This window comes from Armigeres subalbatus, chromosome 2 (genome assembly GCF_024139115.2).
Source record: "Armigeres subalbatus isolate Guangzhou_Male chromosome 2, GZ_Asu_2, whole genome shotgun sequence".
NCBI classification, from domain to species: Eukaryota; Metazoa; Arthropoda; class Insecta; order Diptera; family Culicidae; genus Armigeres; species Armigeres subalbatus.
The window spans coordinates 453,258,628-453,284,810 of record NC_085140.1 but is presented as its reverse complement, the minus strand read 5'-3'; the positions used below and the strand labels follow the sequence as shown (position 1 = coordinate 453,284,810).

Below are 26,183 nucleotides of genomic sequence, written 5' to 3'. Positions count from 1 at the left end.
AAAACGGAATTTCATTCACAAAAGTACGTCTTTTCATAGAAATTTGGTTTCTCTCTTCTGCAAAGCTGAATTTCGACTCCTCACTTTTAGAATAAAGTTTGAATTTTGTAGAATGGGCCTTGTAGAATGCATGTGGGTCGTTGGATTTCATTTGGCACGTACATTTGTTGTGAAAAACGGAATTTCATTCACAAAAGTACGTCTTTTCATAGAAATTTGGTTTCTCTCCTCTGCAAAGCTGAATTTTGGCTCCTCACTTTTAGAATAAAGTTTGAATTTTGTAGAATGGGCCTTGTAGAATGCATGTGGGTTGTTGGATTTCATTTGGCACGTACATTTGTTGTGAAAAACGGAATTTCATTCACAAAAGTACGTCTTTTCATAGAAATTTGGTTTCTCTCCCCTGCAAAGCTGAATTTTGGCTCCTCACTTTTAGAATAAAGTTTGAATTTTGTAGAATGGGCCTTGTAGAATGCATGTGGGTTATTGGATTTCATTTGATACGTACATTTGTTGTGAAAAACGGAATTTCATCCACAAAAGTACGTCTTTTGATAGAAATTTGGTTTCTCTCTTCTGCAAAGCTGAATTTGAACTCCTCACTTTTAGAATAAAGTTTGAATTTTGTAGAATGGGCCTTGTAGAATGCATGTGGTTTGCTGGATTTCATAAGTGCCTGAAAAATGAGTGACATTTATTCACGCATTTTTTTTTAATGAAAAATAGTTTTTTGGTCATAACTTCAAAGCCCGTAGTCCGATTTGACCAATTTTCAATAGGAAACAATGGGGAATTCTGCGTCGAATGCAACTTGTTGCAAGTAAGTCTTACTTACTTACTTACTTATGGATCCTGTACACCTCCGGTGGTGCAAAGGGCCGACTTGAAAGATCTCCATCCTGAGCGATGCCCGGCTATCGCTTTAACCTGTTGCCAGGTTAGATTTCGGTCGACTTCTTTTATTTCTTTATTGAGGCTTCGCCGCCATGAGCCTCTGGGTCTGCCTCTGCTGCGATGTCCCGCTGGGTTCCAGTCTAATGCTTGCTTACAGATTTCGTTTCCGCCCCTACGTAGAATGTGGCCGACCCAGCCCCACTTCCGATCCCGAATTTCTGTTGCTATCGGCCTCTGGTGACAACGACGATGGAGCTCGTTGTTTGAGATCCAGTTGTGAGGCCACCAGGCCCGAATTATATACCGCAGGCATCTGTAAATCGGTTAAGACATTTGTGTTTCATTTTGTTGGGTGGGTGCGCGCAAACATCACCTCAATTCGTCGAATTGAGTCGATCGGTAAAGTTTGTTTTTGGAGCGATCATATAGCCTTTACGTATACTTAGTATATGAGAAAGGCAAAAAGAGATTACCTTTGGTTATGCATATAGACTTTGAGATCTTTATTCCAGGGAGTTCTTGAATGACCTGAAACGGAACAGTTTCTGAGTTTGGTATGATTCTACGGAGTGTAGCAACTCAAATCTAATGAATTTGTTACTATGATTGCTCATTACGAATCAATTAACTTAACTGATAAACAGTTATTTTACATCATTTCAGCATGTCCGGAAATCGAAACAATTGTAAAAACTTGCCTCGAAGCCCGGACATACAGAAAATGTAATAAAAATTATAAAGCTATGAATTCCCAAGCAATTTCTCTACTTCATGACAAAGAGTGCTATCATACTATGTTAATAAATTACTAATACCCCTTGCAAATGATGGAATATAAAAAATATGAGCTTAGTTTTTCTAACGTTGAGTCTTAAGCTGCATTCTAAGAAAACGAAATTCACCGTTGATTATGACATGCTTTCAACTTTTACCTCTAATTTTCAAGTTTTTACCGCAGATCACGGATTACTTACATTTGTTAAAATGGTTTCAAGTTCAAGAATCGTTCCCTGCATTGATAACCCAAAAAATACTTGTTGAGATGGTAAATAAAATCAAATAGCAATTGAAGTGTCCGGCATTCGAAGCGTCCGGCAATTCGAAGCAAAACGGTAGACCTTAAGGCCTATACTCCAGGGAGTTCTTGGATGACCTGAAACGGAACAGTTACTGAAGGCATATCCAGTTTGATTCTGCGAATTAGAAACGGCACGAACCATTTAAGAAAGAAATTACAGATCTTAAGTTACGCAAGTAGAACTTAAGGCCTTTGTTACGCGTGTAGACTCCAGGAAATTCTTGGATGACCTGGAATGGAACAAATGTTGAAATTGCATAAGAACTTCTTAGTTCATTGGATTTCTAAAAGTTCCTACATTTGTAACTTTTTCTTCATATCCGAAACATTTTTAGAATATTGTCATCATCATTTATGATTAATTATTTTAGAGCGTCTTAGGGGAAATGCTACAAGGTTAAAAGACTATTATTCTTCCATTTACTTCCACTATTAACTTTTTTATGTATCAACAAGCAGATACGTATTTCGTTTCCTACTTGGAAACTTCTTCAGTATTTGTTATCGACGAAAAAAAGTTAAGTTTAGTTAATAGTGGAAGTAAATGGAAGAATAATAGTCTTTTAACCTTATCATCATTTAATTAAAAAAATCTCAGATTTTCAACCAACATTCAAAAACAAAACTTTTTTTATTTTTTCCATTTTTGTCTTTTGCAAACAATAGTCTTACACGGACATTAAAATAGATACAATATTTACTTTTCGTTTTTTTCTGTAATATTTAAATAGTATTTTTTTTTAATTTTTATGGCTTCTTGATCCGATCCAATGACAGATGCGTTGTTGGTGTCCCAGTTCGACTTCCCGTTGAATATCAATCATAAACTTGCGTCGCAACTGTGTAGATCCATTTCAGCAATCCAAAATTTGCTTGTTTTCATTAAAATAAAACCATCGATAAATGCCACCACGTTTCAATCTTTGATATCAAGCGATATTATTTATTAAGGACTTTTCTGGTTTAATTTTTTAGTGTAAAACTTGATGTGTATATCGTAAATATCGACAATTTATGTTATTTTTTGCATTTCTGTTTTGTAAAAAAGCTAGTCTTGCACTTGTACACACAAAATACTTTTATTCATGTTTGTTTTATTTTTTACGAATTCTTCTACTAATATCCGAAGTTAACTATACTTCTGTATCTGTTGTGATTAGTTCATCCAAAGTTTGTCATTCAAGGCACTAAAATTCAGTGTGTTGTATTCGATTTTACGCACTTGGTTCGCTTGTTTTTGCATCTTCACAAGAAAGAATTCCGAATAAGCCTTCCGATCGTGAATGGTTGGTTTTTAGGATGCTACCCATATACTTCTCTAGAATATATTTAACACATTTTAAACAAACGATAGTACAACGATAGTTATAGTAAGTGATTACAAAAATCGGTGAGTTAAAACTAATTCTGGTGGTTTGGGAGTGTACAAACATAATAACATATAAAAACTTATTCGCTAAATAGATTTAAAACGGGGAATGTACTACCATACTTGGTTTGTGATTGTATTTGTGTATGTGTGTTTCATTATCATGCTTAATCCTAGAAGTGAATCCCTTAATACTAACTCAGAAAAAAACACCACAGTTGTCTAGTAAGGAAAATCTTTCCCCTTTTTTGTATCCTTAGCTATTATATGCTTTGAAAAGCGAATTCTTCTATTGACTAGATGGAAAGTAACGCCTAATGAACTGCCAAAACAAAACGATAAGAATTCATTTATGTTTATGAAATCATACCACAGGAAACTTAAATTCTTAGCAACTTTAAAATATCTAACGCGATTGGTTTATTTTATTAATAATTTAAAAGCAGTTCAAATTTTCGACAATGATTTATGAAATCACGATTGGTGAAACGTAACAAAGTAACAAACAATTGAATGTAACATGAATAAAAGTCGCATATCTGGATGCGGCATGGTGGTTGTTGTCCAAGGTGCCGTAACGGTGGTAACGCACGGAAATAACGATCAACGATGCTGGTTGTTGTGCTCGAATTTTAACTTTCAGTTCGTAGCGCTCTCTCAAAAGCTTTTTACATAATTCAACACACGGTATAGCTTTTTAAAACATTGAGTTTGGGCCACACAAAGCTGATGTTTTCTATCAACTTTGAAGTAAAAACAAAATTGAACACTCTAGAGTAAAATAATATTTTCATATTAAATTTTTTCAGAACATCTCACGCAAAATATTGAGTTCCGGGCTTATTTCAGACGAGTACGAGGCTTTTTGTGACTAACAATGTTTATGTGTCGACGATGGAATGGCCAGTGGTCGTGTGGAGTAATCTCAATCGTAGTTACATTTGGAGAGCAGCTGCTTCTTGGATCGCTTTGAGCGTGGAAACGCACGTGGTTTGAGAAGTTGAGAGAATGAGAATACCGAGAGCAAACTGATAAGCGTTGAGCGGAGAGTTTTTAGTGCACTGAGAAGGAATCGTAGACGAAGGGAGAGACAAAAAGCTGCATTTTAGCATTCGCGGTTCTGCACACTACAACACTCGTAAGTAAATAACCTTTTGTATCGTTAAATTGTCCGTAGAATGTGTTCAAATTAATCCGTTGTGGTTTTTCTGTTCTGGTAAAATTATTTTTTCATATATGTACGCGATTTGTATCAAACGAAGGAAAAAGAATCGTTTCAATTTTCACAAGACCCATTGAAAATTACATCCAGAGATTGGATGGCGAAAAATTCATAAACCATTGATCCTCTACTATGCGGATTGTCAAAAACATAGAGATGATGGCCAGATGCTTCGATGTTTATCCAATATGTACTTGAAGTCAATCAGACCTACAAGTATGAAATAATGAAAAGAGCCAACCTCAGATGTTCAATTCTGAAGAATGTTATGTCGAAAAAAAATCAGCTGTAGTCAACCCACAGTTGTCAATCAATCTTCACCGGATTAGTCGAAATAGTAAAAACTATCGACTTATTGCTGTTGTTTTATAAACATAGCTTCGAGCTTATGCTAAAAAATTACCAATTCGATTACAAATTAGTTCAGTACATCCATTTGCGTGAGCGTGCAGATATTCTGGTGATTCACAATGCTATCGCACGTAGTATTGATACCGTTGACTTAGCTACGTTATCCTACAAAAATAATCCCCATTCATTAGGCTGTGGTGATTTTTAGGAGCTTATGGAAACAAATAAAAAAAGGAAGAAAAGTGGGGTGCCCAAAATTAAAGGAACTTCTGTGGCTCATCTAAAGGGATGAAATTTGGCAAATAATAGCCTTGAATTGGACGTTGCGGAAAGCAGAATATCTTTCTAAGACTTTCATTTTTTTGCTTACCATGAACCATAATAAATTTCATTTTGAACTAAGCTTACCAAGCATTCTCCCATTTTATTTCATACTCTGAACCGTCTGGCCATTATCATCATGTTCACCACAGCCCACCAACGGATGCAATCCGCAAATTACCATCGGGCTCAACGGTCGTTTACCAACGCGACACGCTCATTCAATTGCGCACACGGTCAACCAGAAAAGTGATCCATTTTCCGCACCAACCATTCCGGACGACATTTTTCCAAACACCCTTCGGCAACGGTCTCCACCTCTGCCCCGCAAATGCTGGCAGAAAAAAAAATTCACAACCACAACAACCAATACTGCCCATCTGTGTCCGATCCCATACGAATGGCCATTGATAACCGCCCTTCTACGCGTTGGAACTCACGCGAACACGCGACCCGGCGGTGGGTTTTACGAAAAGGTCGACTTCCGCCTCTGCCGTAGTTTCGCAAACTGTTCTTGCTGCTGGTGGTGCTGCTGATGCCGCTGCTGTTGGCGGTACTTTTCCGCTAGCTTTTCGACGTAATCGATACGTTCTAACCGGACGAACGGAATGCGTCGATCGAAGCCCGCCGGGATAGCATGCGATCGCGTGACCGCATTGTTTACGCTGGATGAGCTGCTCGCTGACGATTTCCTTGGAGGCGAAGGCTTGTTTGGGTAATTTACCCGAATTAGTCCACTACTTCGTTGGGTGCAGTTGACGAGGTGGCATCGAGTGCTGCTACTGCTGCTGCTGCAGCTGCTACCGGCACTGCTGTTCCGTCTTCTAAAGGGTTGCCGACTTGTTCTTGACGCTTCATTGTCGGCGGGTGGTGGGATGGCAAGGGCCTGATTGAAGATCTTGTACGACGGAATGATAAGCTTCCTCGGAGCTTCGCGGTTGTTGTTAACATTGACGACCACGTTCGGGCCACAGTTGGCGTTGGTAAGGATCCGTGCTCTGACGGGAACAGGAGATGAGGAATTTGAGTGGCTTGGACTGCTTGTTGATTGCGAGGGACTGCTGGTCTTTTTGTACATCTTTTCTATGCTGAGCAAACTTTCTTCGAAGCTTAGTTTTTTCTTTTTTACTAGTGGTGAGATATTGACAGATCGTCGAATGAAGCCTCTCGATCTGCTATCAGAGCTATTACTACTGTTGTCTTCTTCTTTGGCAAACTGCTGAGATTCTATCTTGGCCGGTTTGGTTACGGTACTTAAATCTAGTTGATTGTTATTGGTTTCGATTAGGCGTTCGCCTACAGAAGAGCTGGCCGAGGAATCCTCCGAAGCATGGGCACTGGATTGCTCCACTGTCTCCGTCTCCGTTGCCGCTTCCTCCTCTTCACTCTCTGAACTGTTTCCGCTGGCGGAGCTTGCTGAACTGCTGTTACTACTTCTACCACTTCTGCTGCTGCTACTGCTTGAACTACTCACAGTCGAAAACGTGCTGCTGTTGCTATCACTGTCGTCATCAATTACACTAACACTGACGCTGCGTCGCATTGCATCGATCTTCCTCCGCAAACAGTTGAGTTTTCGACAGAAGAACCTGCGCTTCGACTGCATTCCATGGTCCCTCGTTTTAATGAAACGTTGATAATAAACATATTTACGTAACAACTTCAACCTGCACGTCAACGTCCTTCCTTTTGGAACCATATACTTCCTTTGGAGATCATTTATCAAACTCTCTCTTCTATAGGCTTGTTTGTTCACGGGTATCACCTCCTCATATTGAATGCATTCGTCTCCACCAACGAATGAATAGAACTCATTGTCGAACTCTTCTTGCATCACCATTGCGTCACATCGATTCGATGCATCATCCTCCTCATCGGAGCTGGTTGTCATCATCCTTTCGATTTCACGTTCAACCTTTCTGTAGATCTCATTATCACTATCAGATAGTGATTGGCTGCTTTCCAACGTTACTTGAACCTCTTCAGAACAGCCGGCATCTTCGAAAAATATCTCATGCTCATCGCCCACATCATCTGACAGCACAATGACATCCCCTCCCATGTCCTCACTTTCTCTGAGCAAATCCTCGATTGATCCATGATCATCTTCAACGATAAACACTCTCCCTTCGGTCTCCTTCTCCTGTTCGACCTCATCATCGATGATGCAAAAATCGTTCACATCAATGATGATGTTGGTTTCGTTCAGTACCTTCTGGCACAGCTCCTGCAATCGTGGTGGCTCACTTCGCACTTCCTCAATGATAAACAAATGACGATTGTTGCAAATAAATTGTTCGCAAATTTTCTGTAATGATTGAGGTTGCGGAAGGCTGTTGTTTTCCAGTAAGTACTCGTAGCAGAGCGTCCGCAGGGGAGGAACTCGTTGGTAATCGTAAAGAACTCGATAGCATTCGAAAGCCGCATTGGTTAGTTCTCGCAACGCAGGTGGATTAAAGCATCGGGTCGGTTGGTCCATGTCCATCGATTCGATTGATTCTGTCTTCTGAATCACGGTCACTCGATTGTCTTCCGGCGCAGGTGTTAAATCGATTACTGTTTCTTCTTCCACACTTGCTTCGTCTTTTTCTTCTACTGATAGTTCTTCTTCTAGTAATTCTCGTTTTTCTTGTTCCACATTTGCTACTTCATTAGACTCAACTGTTTTATGTACAACAGGTTCTTCTATCGGTTGGATTTCAATTTCCTTCGCATCATCCACAATCACAGATACTCGTTCGCATTTAGATTGCGATTCCAATACTTGCTCAAATACGTCGTCGTCTGCGTCATCTGCACTGTCTTCTACTTCAATTGGAGCGCCGCTTTCTGATTCTGAGTTGGATTTGCCTTCAGTAAAACCGGACTCATCTGGCTCGCTGCTTCGCTCATGACTCTCTTCTTCGTGATCAGATTCCTCCAATATAATGGCCGAGTCACGTGTTGAAATCTTTGTCTCTTGTTTTACATGGTTTTGCGCTACTTCCTCTACTTCATCGTCTTTTGAACTCTCACTTTGAGTTGCTAGTACTTCTTCAATTGTTTCTGTTGCAATATGCTTCACTTCAGATAATGTTACTTGTGAAAGATCTATAACTGATTCAGTATCATTATCTTGCTCCATGGTTTCCCTTTCAGGTGAGCTAAATGGCATTTCTTGGGTTCCAATGGAGAGTTCTTGTTGATTTTTCTCTATGGAATAATCCAATGGAACAACAACATCATTCTCCATTTGAGCTCCCACAAGACTCACTTCTTGTGATTCCGCTGTGTCAAACATACTATCCGATGTATCTGACTGATCTTCCGATGACGCTTCTTCATTTGTTTGATCTTTTATCTCCGCAGCTACATATACTTCGTTTTCCAATGATGGTTCTTCTGGTTGAATTTCCTCTCTAGTCCTTTTGGGAGAACTCTCTTGCTCCTTTTCTTGGTAATTGCTTTCATCACAATCCATCGATGTAGCTTCTACGTGCTGTTCGAAGATATGGCTCTCCTTCTGAGGTGATTCTTCTGGTGAAGCCTCTTTGTCATTGCTGTCATGACATCCCGAAGAAATATCGCTTTCCATCGAAGGCGCTTCGGATAAAGCTTCGTCGTGTTTCTCTTCAGCATTATTGTCATTACGTTCCGAAGAACTATCGCTTTCCATCGATGGTGCTCCTGATAGTACTTCATCGTGCTCCTCTTCAGGAATGTTGTCCTGACATTCCATAGGGATATCGCTTTCCATTTGAGGTGTTTCTGGGACAGATTCGATGTGTTCTTCTTTATCATTGCTATCATGACATTCTGAAGAAATGTCGCTGTCCATCGGAAGTGATTCCGGAACAGATTCGACGGGTTCTTCATTTTCGTTATGACATTCCGTAGAAATATCACGATCCATCGATTGTGTCTCAACACTCTTCGCTGAAATATCACTTTCCATTGGTAGCACTGTAGGTAGAGGCTCCATGTGTGCTTCTTCATCACTGTTGTCATTACATTCCATGGTTGCATCACTGTCCATCGGTGAAGTTGCTGCGTGCTCACTCTCCATGGTTGTTTCTCTACATTCCGTAGTTTCTGGAACCCAGCTTTTCTTCGCCAACGCTTCAGTCTGCTCTATCCGTCGCACTTCACTCTTTTCTGCTGTAACTGATTGCAATTGTTCATCACCCTTAACCGTCTGCTCTTCAACACCCTCAATTGAACTTCTTTTCGCCAGCTCTTGCCGTCTGGCTAAATCCGCCTTTGCGTAGCGCCTGTACTCGCGCGAGTTCAGTGTCGCCACACAGATGCTGAACAACTGTGTCGGGTTAAACCTAACCGGCGGCTTCGGTTTCGGCAGCTTCACCTCACAGTGCAAGAAATCTTCAATGCTCGAACGGCGAGCTCGCTTGGGAAAGCGTGGATAGTCGTAACTATCGAACTGGTAACGCCTTTTGCGGTACTTGGGAATGTAGTGTGGCACTTTGAAGCTGTCGTCATCGGTTTTCTTCTCCGGTTCAACTGTCGCTTCCGGTACGGCTTCAATTTTGTTTTCCACAATTTGATCAACCTGATCTACTGGTGGTTGCTCTTCCACTTTTGTTTTCTCCTTAACCACATTTTCAGTGATGTCTTCGTCCACTTCTTCCGGTTCATCGTCATCGAGAACGATCGTCGGCATGGACTGTTCAGCCTTCTTCTCTTCGTCTTTCTTCCTTTCGTCGTAGACGACTTCCGATTCCAGCTCAGTTTCGTAGTACTTGTCCCGGTTGGACTCGATTTCCTCCAGGAATTTCAGTGAATCTGCACTGTCGTGGATTGGAACAACATTTTTCGGCAGCTCGTTGATTACGCTGAGGTGTTTATATTTGTTCAGCTCCGAGTGGGGCACGTCGTACGTTTCCAATATGTACAGCTTCTCGCCTACTTCAGTCGTTTCTTGTCCAACTTTGGGATTGTCGTCTTTGGTCTTTTCAAGGTCGATTAGAATGTCCGGAAGGTTACCGGTTCCGTTCTGGACATTCGCCACAATTACTCCGCTGTGCAACGGCGGAAGTTGTTCGTCCAAAGCCTGTTGCAGGTATTTACAAGATTCAAAGTTTTCGTGCGCCGATTGATTATTGTTGGACTCCTTCTTTTCAGCGTTAGAAGCCACACCAGCGGATGTGTCCTCTTCTTCGGTCTCGTTCCAGCTGCTGAGATAGTCGCGCAGGTTCTTGTCTTTGAGGTTTTCATCAAGCGCAAAATTGCGCGATCCCATGACAAACTCATCCATAGTGGAGTAACCGTAGTTGGTCAGGTTGGTGGAGTGCGTGTGGCTAATGTGAGGCCCATTAGAACATAGCCATCGGTGGACGATGGGGTAGAAGATGACGATCCGGTCTTGGAATAAAGATAGCGGTTCATGAGATACTTTTGCTGACAGTCGTAGTTTAGGCTGTTGTTGTCGTAACTAGTGTTATCGCGACTGCTCTTGAGGATCTTTACGCTGTTTATCTGCTCTTCCAGATCGACTAAGGGGTGGTTCATGTCTATGACAGGATTTGGGGTATCATAGTAGCAATTGTTTGCGGTTTTTTGCGAGGATTGGGTTGTTGGAACATGATGGTTCAAAGGTTTTTGCTGCGTCATCGGTGGGACGATCGTTTGGGAGGTATATTTGATACCGAAATGGGGTGCGTGATGTACGGTAGGGGTTGTTGGATTTGGTAAAGGATTGGGATAGTGGTGTGTTGGGTTTGCATTTTGAACATTCGGGGTGTAGAAATCGTTCATAGATTTACTGAAGGAAAGCTTTTGATTGTGAGAATAGGCGAGGTTGGCACCAGGAACTGGATAATTGGGATAGCTTTGTTGGCCGTGATGACCATCGCTGTAGTGATGTTGAATTGTGTGATGTCGGGATCTATGTCGATAGGGATCTTCGTATTGGGGAGTATGATTGTGGGGATAATTCTGGTGGTGATGGTATCCGGGTATGGTGGTACTTTGATGAGAGTAAGCAGATCTACTTGGAATGTAGTGGCTGGCTTGATGGGCATTTAATGGAGGGACTTGTTTAATGTAGTTGCTGTTGAAGTAGTCGACGCTAGGGTTTAAAACAGCTTTATTAGTTGGTTGAGCCGTTGGATAATATGCTCCAACAGGTGGTATGAAGCCGCTGGGGAAGTTAGTAGAATATCGAGATCGTTCGTTGTATATGAGATCATGGTGGTTCTGCGAATGGCTCGCAGAGTGAACCTGATGGCTGCGTCCATAGCGATTCACTTCATCCATCACCGGGTACTTGTTACGTACGATGTGTGGGTAAGGTTCGTATCCATGGTGGCCGTTCGGTTGCTGGATTGAGTGGCTTGTGTTCCCTCTGGGTTATACAAACCGTAATTGTGTTGATAGTGAGCCGTTGTTGGTTGCTGCTGTTGACTCGGTTGCACATAATCCGGCTGGTATCGATAGCTACTTCGACTCGTGTGGTATTTGGTTGGATTTTTAGCCTCGAAGTTACTGATCACACTATTTTCGTGAGCAAACTCATTTGTTGCACTATGCGACGAACCGTTACCCGCCCATCCGTGGTTTGCTCCAAACTTGGTATTCAAATCATTCAACGCACCCATTCCGGAGATCTTTGCCTGATAGGGGTATGGATAGGGTGGCGCCATGATATTGTGGTTGTTATTGCTAATGTTGATGATCGTTGGATTAGTTTCACCTTCCTTGTTGAACGAGATCTGTGCGTTACCCCCGGTGGACGAAAATTGGGTATTCCCGATCAGGTCCGACCCACCTGTGATGGCGGCCTGCGTCGGGTTCAACCCTTGCACACCGTTCGCTCCTAAACTCCCCCCACTTATGTTATTGACAATGTTAGTGTTAATATTATTGATATTGTACGTTATACTATCGCCTGTATTGGTTTCAAACTTTCGCGAAGTGAATTCAATGGTCTTGCTGTTGTTAACGTTATTACCGTTGTTGTTAATGTTGCTATAGTTACTACTGCTATTATTTGTACAGAGGGCGCTGGTCGCATCGAACAGTCCGGCAGTGTCATGATACAGTCCACTGCCTATTGAACCCGACTCGACATGCTGGCCCTGCGCCTGCTGTGGTTGATGAAGCGATTGTTGTTGCTGCTGCTGTTGTTGTTGTTGTTGTTGTTGCTGTTGACCGTAGCCAACTACTGGTTGTTGCTGTTGTTGGTGATGGGGGAGGTACAACTGAGGATTACCACCCTGTCCGTTACTTGGTGGTGGGGCTTGCGGTGGTGGCGGTGGCTGGGGCGGGATCTGCGGCAGGTGGTGATGATACTTCACATTGGTATTCGGTAGGACTCCACTGCCGGGGAAACTGTTCGATATATCCGTAAACAACCCATGATGTTCCATCGCGGAAACTGTGGCTCACCGAGGGCTTCCCAAAGTGCAGTGTGTCAATTCATCGATCGTGGTTGGCGGTTCTGAAACGGAATAGAGAAAGAGATAGGACAAGGTCAGTTCCGGGCGAAAGTTGAACGATTCCGTTGACGCCGCCCTGGCGATATAACTAATGACCAATAGGCGGGAAAAAGCGAAAGCCATCGCCAGTTGCCGTAATTATTCAAAATATATGTCGAATCAATTATGATGAATTATTCAAGGCAAGCCATTATCTATGATGGAGGGAGCATATGTGTTTCGTGTCGTGCCATGTTTCCAGTTCAGTTTGGTTCGTTCAGCTCAGCGTGGTACATGTACGATTGGTGGTGATAGACGGTGATGATGACATGGACAATATCGCGTGAGGATTTCCGGTTGGGACACAGACTGGCTGGTGCGGTGCAATATAATGGAATGTCCTGCGCCCGGCTTTCCCAGCGGAAACAGTATTAACGTGGGATGGGAAAATTGTACCATTAAAGGGGGGACTTCAGGGAAAAGGTTGAGTTGTTATCGCGGCTTGGGATTTCGATATTGATTACCCCATAGTTTCGTTTATATTCGTTTGAATTGCTTATGTGTTGTTCAAAGTTGTTCGAGTTTCGAAGCGGTTGTCCAATTTGAATTAGGAAAATTATGTGACTGTGGCAAGTGACCTACTTATGTTACTCTGAAAATGTAGAGTTTTGACGAATTTAGTCATCGTAAAAATCCCCTTTTATTATCAAAAGTAAAGTAGGTATTGCAGTTTTCATTCATTAGTTTTGGATTATTTTGCAAATTTTACGTAATGCAGAGCAAGATGGCTCTTACTATGCATAACAAAATTATATAGCGGTAGCATTTAGTACCAGGAATTCAACATGTTTTGTAATTGTAAAGAAAATATGGGTTTTTACTCAATTACCTACGTCTGCCAAATCATGTTTATGCACAATAAATTGTTCAATTCGATGACTGTGTTGTTTGTCCACAAGAGATGTGTTTCTCTTCGGTTTGCGTTAAGGACCAATTCCATTTTGAAAGATCGTACGAAATTCGTACGCAAGTTCCGTGTGCTTGTCACCAATAACGCGGAGCTCAATTATGAAAATAATACTTTGAATAGTTTAAACATTCCTAGAATCATTTTCTGTTCAATCATCATGTTTATATATCTTCGATTTTTGAATTAAACTGCAACGTAAATCTATCCACCTGGAAATCTTTGAAGTCCATCTCCTGAAACCTCGCATAATGAAAAGAAAAACATCATGTTGTACAGTCAAAATCATCCTACACTCAACCAGCGCGCGTATGGCAGATTTTAATACAGTTCTGCAAAAGAACCTTACAGAAATTGTATAAAATTTTTACATATACAATTGCGGTGGATTTTAAAACAATTTTTTTTTTATCTTTGTTAAAGAGATTTTCAGCCCTAGGCTGGCTCATCTCTAGATTTTTAAAACAATAATAATTGTATTGAAAACTTACAATTTTGTATTATTTTAATACTGTAACTGTATAAAAAGCTTTCATTTCATGTATCGTGGACCCCCGATAATTTGAACGGTATCTGATTCAAATTAACGGTTATTTTTTTAAGTTGAACTTCTGGATACTTTATTTGCATAAGAAAAACTGGTTTCTGATTGCTCTTTTTCTCGGTTTATTTTGATTCTGCGTTCTGTTTCACGATGTTCCATTTTATTTTTCTCGATTCCATGAATGACGTTTGAACCATTTTTAATTGAAACGATGTTCAAACGAACCAGGTTCAAATTAAATTCAGATTAAAAACGGTCATGTTACCGGGGGTCCACGGTATTAAAAACCTTACAGAATTGTACACGCAATAAAAAGCGTTTATGAATTCGTGAACTAACAAGTTTTGCGGGATTTTTCGGGAACAACAACCGCGGGGCCCTCCTTAGCCTAGCGGTGAGATACGCGGCTACAAAGCAAAATCATGCTGAGGGTGGCTTGGTTCGACTCCCGGTGCCGGTCTAGGCAATTTCGGTTTGGAAATTGTCTCGACTTCCCTGGGCATAAAAGTATCACCGTATTAGCCTCATGATATACGAATGCAAAGATAGTAACTTAGCTTACAAACCTCGAGGTTAATAACTATGGAAGTGCTGAATGAAAACTACGCAGCGAGGCGGAAATGTCCCAGTGGGGAATGTAATTCCAATAAGAAGAAGAAGAAGAAGAAGCTCCCGGATTCGGGAGCAACAATCACGTTTTCTGGAACGTTCTAGAAAACGTGACTGGTGTTCCCGAATCCATGAATTAAATCACGGTGAACTTTTGCTGGTTCACGAATTCGGGAACTTTTTTTTGCCCAGATTTTATACAGTAATTGTAAGATTTGTTTTTTGGGTGTAATGATGTATGAAATAGCGTCATCAAATTGAAATATTTTTCGAATGAGTCAACCATAACTACCCGAAATCAGGTACAATTACAAGTAGGCTATGTGTCCGAACGGATCATTTTATTTCAATCAAAGTTAATTACCTATATTCCGGGGATCAAACCACCCGACTTGGACATTAATTTACAATGTTCTGAAAAAACTCATATGTGAATATGTACATTATGTGGAAGATATTGATTTGAAAAATGTATTGGAGGTAACCACTTTCCCTTCGATGGGACTCGACGTACTGAGGGCCGTGGGTTCGAGTCCCATCGAAGGGAAATTGGTTACCTCCAATAAATTTTTCAAATCAATATCTGCCACATATGAACATATTGACATATGAGTTTTCAGAACATTGTATTTTTTTTGCCTTTCGCGTATACTAAGTATACGTAAAGGCTATAGGATCACTCCAAAACCGAACTTTTGATAGAAGGGTCGGAGACCCATAGTGTTATATAAAAATCGACTCAGCTCGACGAATTGAGGTGATGTCTGTATGTGTGTATGTATGTATGTATGTATATATGTGTGTGTGCGTGTGCAAAAAAAAATGTGAGGCACTCTTTTTTGAACTTAGCTTTATCCGATATTTATTTGCTTGCAACAGGCTGCATTCGACGCGGAATCCTTCCTTATTTTTCGCTAATGAAAATTGGGCCAATCGCCCATTGCGTTACGGAGTTATTAGAAAAACATTATTTTTTTCCCCAGTTTTCCCAAGGGTATCCCCTTGAAAAAAAAATATCAAAATTGAAAAAATTTTTTTTTTTCAAAATTACTGCAATGCTTCTTCTTCTTCTTCTTATTGGCATTACATCCCCACACTGGGACAGAGCCGCCTCGCAGCTTAGTGTTCATTAAGCACTTCCACAGTTATTAACTGCGAGGTTTCTTAGCCAGGTTACCATTTCTGCATTCGTATATCATGAGGCTAGCACGATGATACTTTTATGCCCAGGGAAGTCGAGACAATTTCCAATCCGAAAATTGCCTAGACCGGCATCGGGAATCGAACCCAGCCACCCTCAGCATGGTCTTGCTTTGTAACTGCGCGTCTTACCGCACGGCTAAGGAGGGCCCCCTTACTGCAATGCATTTAATGCATTTATTTAGTCTACATCTAAACAGATAACATTGAATCAACATTTTGACGCCACAATACACGGTTCGGCCGCATCTCTCCATCCTCGCTCGCCAAGTCGTTTTGCATCTGGTCTGCCCATCTCGCTCGCTGCGCTCCACGCCGTCTCGTACCTGCCGGATCAGAAGCGAACACCATTTTTGCAGGGTTGCTGTCGGGCATTCTTGCAACATGTCCTGCCCATCGTACCCTTCCGGCTTTAGCTATCTTTGGATACTGGGTTCGCCGTAGAGTTGGGCGAGCTCATGGTTCATTCTTCGCCGCCACACACCGTCTTCTTGCACACCGCCAAAGATGGTCCTAAGCACCCGTCTCTCGAATACTCTGAGTGCTTGCAAGTCCTCCTCGAGCATTGTCTATGTTTCATGTCCGTAGAGGACAACCGGTCTTATTAGCGTCTTGTACATGACACATTTGGTGCGGTGGCGAATCTTTTTCGACCGTTGTTTCTTCTGGAGCCCGTGGTAGGCCCGACTTCCACAGATGATGCGCCTTCGTATTTCACGACTAACGTTGTTGTCAGCCGTTAGCAAGGATCCGAGGTAGACGAATTCCTCGACCACCTCGAAGGCATCCCCGTCTATCGTAACACTGCTTCCCAGGCGGGCCCTGTCGCGCTCGGTTCCGCCCACAAGCATGTCTTTGACGCATTCGCCACCAGTCCAACTTTTGTTGCTTCACGTTTCAGGCGGGTGTACAGTTCTGCCACCTTTGAAAATGTTCGGCCGACAATGTCCATGTCATCCGCGAAACAAATAAACTGATTGGATCTGTTGAAAATCGTACCCCGGCTGTTACACCCGGCTCTCCGCATGACACCTTCTAGCGCAATGTTGAACAACAGTGACCTTGTCTTAGTCCCCGGCGCGGTTCGAACGAACTGGAGTGTTCGCCCGAAATCTTCACACAGTTTTGCACACCATCCACCGTTGCTTTGATCAGTCTGGTAAGCTTCTCAGGGAAGCTGTTCTCGTCCATTTTTTTCCATAGCTCTACGCGGTCTACACTGTCGTATGCCGCCTTTAAATCAACGAACAGATGGTGCGTTGGGACCTGGTATTCACGGCATTTTTGAAGGATTTGCCGTACAGTAAAGATCTGGTCCGTTGTCGAGCGGCCGTCAACGAAGCCGGCTTGATAACTTCCCACGAACTCATTCACTAATGGTGACAGACGACGTAAGATGATCTGGGATATCACTTTGTAGGCGGCATTAAGGATGGTGATCGCTCGAAAATTCCCACACTCCAGCTTGTCGCCTTTCTTGTAGATGGGGCATATAACCCCTTTCTTCCACTCCTCCGGTAGCTGTTCGGTTTCCCAGATTCTGACTATCAGTTTGTGCAGGCAAGTGGCCAACTTTTCCTGGTGCCATCTTGATAAGCTCAGCTCCGATACCATCCTTACCAGCTGCTTTATTGGTCTTTAGCTGTTGAATGGCATCCTTAACTTCCCTCAAGGTGGGGGCTGGTTGGCTTCCATCGTCCGCTGAACTGACGTAGTCATCTCCTCCGCTGCCTTGACTTTCACTGCCTGTACTCTCAGCGCCATTCAAATATTCCTCGTAGTGCTGCTTTCACCTTTCCATCAACACACGTTCGTCCGTCAAAATGCTCCCATCTTTATCCCGGCACATTTCGGCTCGCGGCACGAAGCATTTGCGGGATGCGTTGAGCTTCTGTGCTTCTATGCTTAAAATTTTGGCGTTTAAGTTTATCTGAGAATGTTTGAAGCATTAATATTAAAATCGAACAAAGGTATCCGAAATCTATGAAAATATATTGATCGGGACAGTTCCCCTAAAACTCAAAAAAAATAACAATGCTACTTTTCTAAATGATGTCACTACTTATCATGTAATAGAAATTTGGTCATATTTAAACATGATGTAATAATGTCCGATTCTAGGGGACACTTTTCTCAAAAGTAATCATACATAGTCGAAAAACGAGTAATGCGAGAAAATGCAATGAGAATGAGCATTTTTACCAACAAATTCGCTCACTGCATAAAAATCTCAACAAATTAAAACAATACTATTTCTGTTTCTACTATCAACATATTTTTCATTGCCATTCATTTTTTTATCATTGTCCCATTTCACGAGCACGTGCCTCCAATATTTTAAGCAACCTGTAACGGCGACGACCACGACATCGTCCATCATTTACTGCATTTACCCAATCGACTGTCATCGTGGAACGCTCGAACAGTCAAACTCTCATTTTTATTCCATTGTACACCGATAAGTTTTTTCGCTTCACTTGAACGTTCGCAATGCACACAAACAAATGTCACCACGACGTCCATCTATGCACGGTATAGGTTTGGGGACATGGGGCTGATTCGCGCCTGTCGAGAAAAGTGTTGCTTTCTTTATTTGTGGTTCTACTCCGTCACTTTTGGAAATGCCATTGAAAAAATGGTAAAGCTATGCATATTTGAGCTTTAGCAAAACACAATAAAATTTTCATCTTTGGTTCGGTTTCATGCCGCTCTCGCTCTTTGTTAAGGTCACTCCTGATGGAATCCAAGTTTCAAAGTGCTCGCGTTTTCGGGGGCACACCGCTCGATACGGAAGCAACGCACAATTGTCATTTTTAATATTTCACGCATGCTGCGACGCAGCAAAGCTTAGTCAACAAAAATGACAGATGTGCGACGCCTCTGTATCGAGTGGTGTGCTCACGAAAACGCGAGCATTTTGAAACTTGGATTCCGTCAGGAGTGACCTTAAAGCAATACATCATTTACACATGATTTGCATTGTATTACACCCAATATATATTTTTTTTTTTTTTTTACACGGTTGGTATTCTTTAATTTCCCGGTTAACCTGATTTTTCACAGCTTTTTAAATACCACCTGATTTTTCTTTGATTTTTTTTTTCATGGGGTTAACTCACAATTTCATTTTCGCTAAAGGTCGTAGTCAACTAAAACCCACCCGTGTAAAAAAAAAGAACTATGTGTATTGATATTGTTTAGTGTGTAGCTACTGTTAATTTTTATGTGCTTTCCCAATTACACAAGACGGTAACAAATAGAATGCAATTAGGGAGAAGCATGGTTAGGCATTGAACTTCTCCATACTGTAAGTCACAGTCCCTTCTCGGCAAGTTAGTCATAACAAAATTATATCCAAATTACAAATAAAAAAAATCAGACCGCATCGTGCTTTCGTGCTGTGCGGTTCTTTCTCTCTTTGCGGAAGGAAGTTTTTAATACTACCCGAAGCTATTTTAATTTCAACGGTGCTTCTTAGCGCTATTTGTACCCACTGATCCCGTTACGATCTTTGCAAGGACCCGTGCCTTCGTTTTACGTTGGACCCGTTTGCGGAAGTAAAATTCCGACAAGCGGTGGTAATCCTGCAGGGACACCGTTCTGGGAAAAAACCTCTTAGAAGGTCACGTCTCCACGCTCAGCAATGAGTATTAACAAAAACAAGAGGAAGGGAGTCTCTGAATTCTCCACTTCCTTCAAAGAAACAAGGTTTCAAGACCGTCCTGCCCAAGCGCGGAAAAATAGAAGGAAGCTGGAGAATTCAGATATTCCTTCTAACTCTAATATCGGAAATAATTCTTCTCCAATCGAACTGAGCAATCAGTTCGATTTGATTAATGATGAATTGAGCAAATCGAATCTACCTCTAGCCCAGGTGATTCGATTCATGCGAAAAAAGCAAAGGATTCCGCCAATTGTGGTATCTGTTGCCGAGTTTTCTGGCTTCCTGAATGAGATTTTGAGTAACCTTCAGGGGATCAAGGTTTCATTTCAGATTGCTAGGAAGGTGACTGCCGCGTTTTGCCGGGATCCTTTGACGATCGCAAACGTCTTCTTCACTATTTAACTGAGAAGCGCCATAAATTCTTCACATACGACGACAAAACTGAGCGATTGTTCAAAGTCGTCTTGAAAGGTCTCCCCAGTGATGACAAATCACTGGATGAGATTAAATTGAAATTTCTCAATTACTTGGATTTACACCAGTCCAAGTAATTAAGATGAAAAGAAATCCCATTCTGGAACTTCCCAGAGGGGCATTTCTCAAGAATTTTATTTAGTTCATTTTAACAAAAGTGAACTAAATAATATGAAAGTTTGGAAAAGGCCTGTATTATGTCTCATGTCCGTGTTACATGGGAACATTTCCGCAGGCCTGGGGGAAACTTCCAAAACCCTACCCAGTGCCGTAAGTGCCAAAAGTGGGGTCATGGAACCAAACATTGTCACATGGATGCTAAATGCATGATTTGTGGTGGAACCTCTCACGCCAAGGACGCCTGTCCTGTGAGAGAAGATTCCAATAAATTTAAGTGCGCAAACTGTGGGGGCAATCATAAATCCAATTTCTGGGAATGCCCTTCGCGCAAAAAAGTTTTGAATTCCCGTGCAAAATTGATGACGGGAAATTCCAATCGGATCCCAGATTCGACGGGTAGAAATTTTTCAAACGCTCAAATTTCGAAACCGGTTACCGGTCGAGCAATTCATACCCACCACAATTCACAAACAAATTTTGCCGCTCGTCAACGGGTAGCAAGCACTTCAGTAAATTCCAATTTTTCCAATGTACCTACGTATGTAAACATCGCTGCTGGTAGACAAAATTTCTCTTCTCAAAATGAGGTTTATACCCATGTCCCAACGGAAAATAATGGTCATGTTGCCGATTCAGGTAGCATGACTGCTTCCAATTTTGATTTTCTAACTGAACAATTGCATCACATGATTGATGCAATGTTCAAAGCAAATACCATACCAGAAGCTGTTCAGGTTGGTATAAAGTACACACAAAAAATTGTTATCGGACTCCGTTTCAATGGATCTAAATAATTGTGTGAAAGTTCTAAATTGGAATGCCCGCTCTCTAAAGGGTAAGGAAGATGAATTATTCAACTTTCTTTTCAGTTCATAATGTGCATATTGCCATTATAACTGAAACGTATTTAAAACCAGGACTCTCCATTAAAAGAGATCCAAACTATTTTATCTACAGAAATGATCGTCTTGACAGCGCCTGTGGTGGGGTCGCCATTGTCATTAATAGACGTATCAAACATAAATTATTTTCTTCGTTTGAAACCAAAGTTTTTGAAACCTTGGGAGTTTCTGTTGAAACAAATTTTGGACAATTTTCCTTCATTGCAGCCTACTTGCCTTTTCAATGCAATGGGCAGCAAAAGAATTTGTTGAAAGCTGATCTTCAAATTCTGACTCGCAACAAATCAAAATTCTTCGTAATTGGTGACTTCAATGCCAAACACCGTTCATGGAATAATGCTCAAAGCAATTCCAATGGTAAAATTTTATTTGAAGATTGTTCTGCGGGATATTATACTATTCAATATCCCAATGGACCAACTTGTTTTTCTTCCAGTCGAAATCCTTCTACAATTGATTTAGGTTTAACGGGTTGCAATTGTTGACTCATGCTGACTTTGACTCTGAGCACCCTCCTGTGACATTTGAAATCTCACAAGAAGCCATTTATAATCCAATCAGCTCTACTTTTAATTATCATAGAGCTGATTGGGATTTATAGAAACGTATATCGATAGGAATTTTGATGTTGATATTCCTCTCGATACCAAAAGTGATATTGATAATGCTCTCGTATCTTTGACAAATTTAATTGTCGAAGCCAGAGGCATTGCAATTCCGAAATGTGAAGTTAAATTCAACTCCATTATTATTGACGACGATCTTCAGCTACTGATCCGTCTTAAAAATGTGAGAAGAAGGCAATACCAAAGAACTCGCGATCCCGCGTTGAAAGTTATTTGGCGAGATTTTCAAAATGAAATTAAAAACGTTTCGCTATTCTGAGAAATACCAACTTTGAGAATAATGTCTCGAAGTTGGATCCCAGTTCGAAACCCTTTTGGAAATTAACAAAAATTCTTAAAAAACCTCAAAAGCCAATTCCAGCGCTTAAAGAGGGAAATAAATTTTTATTAACAAATGGCGAAAAGGCTCAAAAACTTGCTCAGCAGTTCGAGAGTGCCCATAATTTTAGTCTAGGTCTCACTAGTCCAATTGAGGATCAGGTTACACGGAGCTTCGAAGACATTCTCAATCAAGACATTCTCAACCAATTTGGATGAAGTGAGATCTATTACTAGAAAATTTAAAAATATGAAAGCCCCGGGTGATGATGGTATTTTCTACATACTTATCAAAAAACTTCCTGAGAGCTCTTTATCCGTTTTGGTTAATATATTTAACAAATGTTTCCAATTGGCATACTTCCCAGATAAATGGAGAAACGCCAAAGTTGTTCCTATTTTGAAGCCGGACAAAAATCCAGCTGAGGCTTCTAGTTATCGCCCAATCAGTTTGCTTTCTTCAATAAGCAAACTGTTTGAAAAGATTATTTTAAATAGAACGATGGTTCATATTAATGACAATTCTATTTTTGCTGATGAGCAATTTGGTTTTCGCCATGGGCATTCAACCACTCATCAGTTATTAAGAGTTACGAACTTAATTCGGCTCAACAAATCTGAAGGATATTCGACTGGAGTTGCTCTTCTTGATATAGAGAAAGCATTTGACAGTGTTTGGCATGAAGGTTTGATTGTAAAATTGATGAATTTTAATTTTCCTCTGTACATCATTAAACTGATCCAAAATTATTTATCAGATCGCTCGCTGCAGGTAAACTATCAGAATACTAAATCTGATAGATTACCTGTAAGGGCTGGTGTCCCCCAAGGCAGCATACTGGGGCCCATATTGTATAACATTTTTACTTCTGACTTACCTGATTTACCACCAGGGTGTCAAAAATCTTTGTTTGCAGATGACACGGGCCTTTCAGCCAAAGGGCGAAGCCTTCGTGTCATTTGTAGTAGATTGCAAAAAAGTTTGGATATTTTCTCCACTTACTTGCAAAAATGGAAAATTTCCCGAATGCTTCCAAAACTCAGCTTATAATTTTCCCACATAAGCCGAGAGCTTCTTATTTGAAACCTTCTAGCAGACATATTGTCACTATGAATGGGGTTCCAATTAATTGGTCTAGCGAAGCTAAATATTTAGGACTTCTGCTAGATCAAAAATTAACTTTTAAAAATCACATTGAAGGCCTTCAAGCCAAATGTAACAAATATATTAAGTGCCTATATCCACTTATAAACAGAAAATCAAAACTTTGTCTTAAGAACAAACTTTGATTTACAAAACAAATTTTTAGACCTGCCATGTTGTATGCTGTGCCAATATGGGCTAGTTGCTGCAATACCAGAAAGAAGGCACTCCAGAGGATTCAAAATAAAATTTTGAAAATGATTCTGAAGTTGCCTCCGTGGTATAGTACCAATGAACTTCATAGAATTTCTAATATTGAGACATTGCAACAAATGTCCAAAAAAAAAATTTCCAATTTTAGACAAAAACCGTTGCAATCTTCTATTGCAATGATTAACTCTTTGTACCCTTAGTATAAAATAGGTTAAGTTTAGTTTAATTTGAAAACATTGTAATTCCTACATGGTTCAATTCAACCAGAGGCCAGAGACAATTGAAATGTATTAATAATAACTAAAACTGTAACATAGCAAATAAGGATGATAGTGTTAAGAAAACACGGAACACCTAGTCTAAGAGATGAATGCATGTATTAGATAATTAGCAAATAAAATTAGTTAAAAAAAAAAAAAAAAAAAAAAAAAAAAAAACAAATAAAAATATGTGAAATAATTTTGTTATACATTCTCTGTTTTGGATGAAGGAAACAAAATTTATTAAACAAAATGAAAAAAATGTCGATGTAGCCGTTTCAGTTACGTATTTACTGAAAACTTTCAATTTTCCATAATGCGTTCTCCGTGGACAATTGAAGGCATCAGCAATCAGAATGGATGATGTAGAACCAGACGCTCGCTCAGACACCACCCAGTAATCGAATGAGTGAGAGTAGCCTCGATCCATGTCCACTCCATGTGGGTATCGGCCAGTAGTGTCAATAATTCAATACATGCGGTGGTGAGGGGCACGATGACTGAACCGTCGCGCGCAGTGGTATTTTTTTGGCAGAAATTGCCGTCCGCATTCAGGGCGCTGACTGCCACAGAGCGGAAGTATAGACATGGGCACAAACTGGTGTCACTCACCATTTAGCGGACCCACCAAGTCGGATGGATTCTCTCCGTTCATTGGCGGTTTGTTACATCCAATGAAATTGAAGGTTTTTCTTCTTTGTGAAGCTCGGCGGCGGGTATCTAATCGCTCCAATCTCTAATGGATTGAAATGGGGCTGGCTGCAATGGCACATAGCACGCAAACAAGCTGTTATGGTCACATTGTCTGGAATACTTGGGCGAACAGAGACATATTAGGAAGGACTTTTACTGTCGTGATGCATGTCAAAACAAATTTATTCCAGCGTTACAACAACATTACTAGAAATGATAATGAGTTCGCAGCTTACTGTCTTCGAAATATAAAGCAGCACAGTGAAGTGCATTGATAAAGTCGGACTCCTTCGGTAAAGGCCTTTTATCAAATTTGTGAAGAGATAATATGGGCGGCCTTACTTTGCCGTTCAGTATGGAAAACGATCCATAAATGACATCTAGGGTATTTCCATAAACCTTTATAAAATCCATGGCTCAAGTTCGAGAAGATTCATAAATAATATTTTTGATCCATAAAACTTTGAAAACTATATATTGGTCGCAAATTTCAAAATTTGCAATTTATATCCTGATGATGATCCATAATTTCAACCCATATGATCATAATTTTGGTCCTTTTGGTCAATTTTGATAATGTGATCCATAATGCTTGGAAAGAAGGTCAATGAAACTATATTAATTGATCCACACATTTATAAAAATCTATGATCATTTATCAAAATTTATGGATCATATCACAAAACTATGGATCATTTGAACGAGTTATGGATCAAATGGCAAGAATTATATATATGACAATTATGGATCATATTACTGAAATTATGGATCATCATCACGATAAAAAATATGAAATTTGAAGTTTATGGATCAAATATAGTTTTATGGATCATTGTCATATTTTCATAGGAAAATAGCAAAATTGTATTGTTTTTCTTGACCGTATTAATGGAACATATTTTAATTAATTTTAAGCTTAGTTATGGATCAATTATTCTTTATGGAATCTCATTAACTATTTTATACGTTTATGGTGGCAGACATTCAGGGAATTATTCAGAACATTCAGGAACAAGGAACATTCAGATGTTATTTATGGATCGTTTTCTAGTTTTTGTAGATCCCGTCTTTTATCGTTTATATACGAAGCTATGTTTTTGCCGTTAATATATGAAAACAGACACCAAAAGAAGGAATTTTTCAGTTTTTAAGAATATCTTCACTTTGTCATATGTGGACGAGTTGGTACTGTCCCATTTATTTCACCATTGATTTAATAACTTTACAGATACGTAAATTCACCCAAAGTGCAAGGCGTCCTCGTGTCTTGTATTTGACTCCAAGAATCCTTTATCGAGAGTAACACAAAGAGCTGCCGGTTAAGCGCATGAGCAACAGCTAAAATTAATTGCAACATGACGTCATGAAGCTGCAAAAGACTGCAAAACTCAATGACACAATGGGACAATCATGATCCCGAGGGACACATACTCTTTTGGAATTTTGGAATTTCTCCTGGATCTTTATATTGAGACTTTTGTCACGAGTTCTAAATTGCCTTTAAGCTGGATGTACGCCGTTATTCATCCAGCGTTGTCTGTAGATTTCGCTTCACTTACGACATCTTCTTGCAATTTATTGATACATGAAAAACTAACTGAAAAAAATCTAGGGTACTGGCTAGGAAAAGAGAGGAATTCCCATATATAATCCATTGGGGTTTCGGAAGAATTTTGAGTTTAGCAACTATGTTAGGAAAAATTGTGAAAAAGTTCTAGTCGGATATCCAAGCTGAATTTTGGTACAAAATTTCTTCGGAACGAGGGAATTCTTAAAGGAACCTACGATTACCCTATCAGATT

At 40.5% G+C, this 26,183-nt stretch overlaps 3 protein-coding genes across 3 annotated transcripts in view; all 3 read right to left on the bottom strand.

The window, feature by feature from the left end:
* The window catches only part of LOC134213783 (uncharacterized), a 255,073-nt gene that overhangs the window by 72,853 nt on the left and 156,037 nt on the right, over window positions 1-26,183 (bottom strand).
* LOC134210468 (uncharacterized) lies at window positions 2,582-11,487 on the bottom strand. Its single transcript, XM_062686516.1, has 2 exons — window positions 10,635-11,487; window positions 2,582-10,593 (listed from the first exon to the last, which is right to left on the bottom strand). The coding sequence occupies exons 1-2, from the start codon at window positions 11,485-11,487 to the stop codon at window positions 5,702-5,704; spliced, it is 5,745 nt and encodes a 1,914-aa protein (XP_062542500.1). The 3' UTR covers window positions 2,582-5,701.
* Window positions 11,487-24,343, bottom strand: LOC134210467 (uncharacterized protein DDB_G0283357-like). The gene is made up of 4 exons (XM_062686515.1): window positions 24,301-24,343; window positions 12,619-12,670; window positions 12,396-12,561; window positions 11,487-12,350 (listed from the first exon to the last, which is right to left on the bottom strand). The coding sequence occupies exons 1-4, from the start codon at window positions 24,341-24,343 to the stop codon at window positions 11,487-11,489; spliced, it is 1,125 nt and encodes a 374-aa protein (XP_062542499.1).

What these genes read in the sequence shown, in the direction of transcription:
- LOC134210468 (XM_062686516.1), bottom strand. Translation starts at nt 11,487, where the DNA reads ATGGATGAAGTGAATCGCTATGGACGCAGCCATCAGGTTCACTCTGCG. An exon ending in CAACAGCCTAAACTACGACT is followed by an intron (nt 10,594 to 10,634) that starts GTCAGCAAAAGT and finishes CTTTATTCCAAG; the next exon opens with ACCGGATCGTCATCTTCTAC.
- LOC134210467 (XM_062686515.1), bottom strand. Translation starts at nt 24,343, where the DNA reads ATGAACGGAGAGAATCCATCCGACTTGGTGGGTCCGCTAAATG. An exon ending in TGCACTTTGGGAAGCCCTCG is followed by an intron (nt 12,562 to 12,618) that starts GTGAGCCACAGT and finishes TATATCGAACAG; the next exon opens with TTTCCCCGGCAGTGGAGTCC. An exon ending in ACCAACAACAGCAACAACCA is followed by an intron (nt 12,351 to 12,395) that starts GTAGTTGGCTAC and finishes CAACAACAACAG; the next exon opens with CAGCAGCAACAACAATCGCT.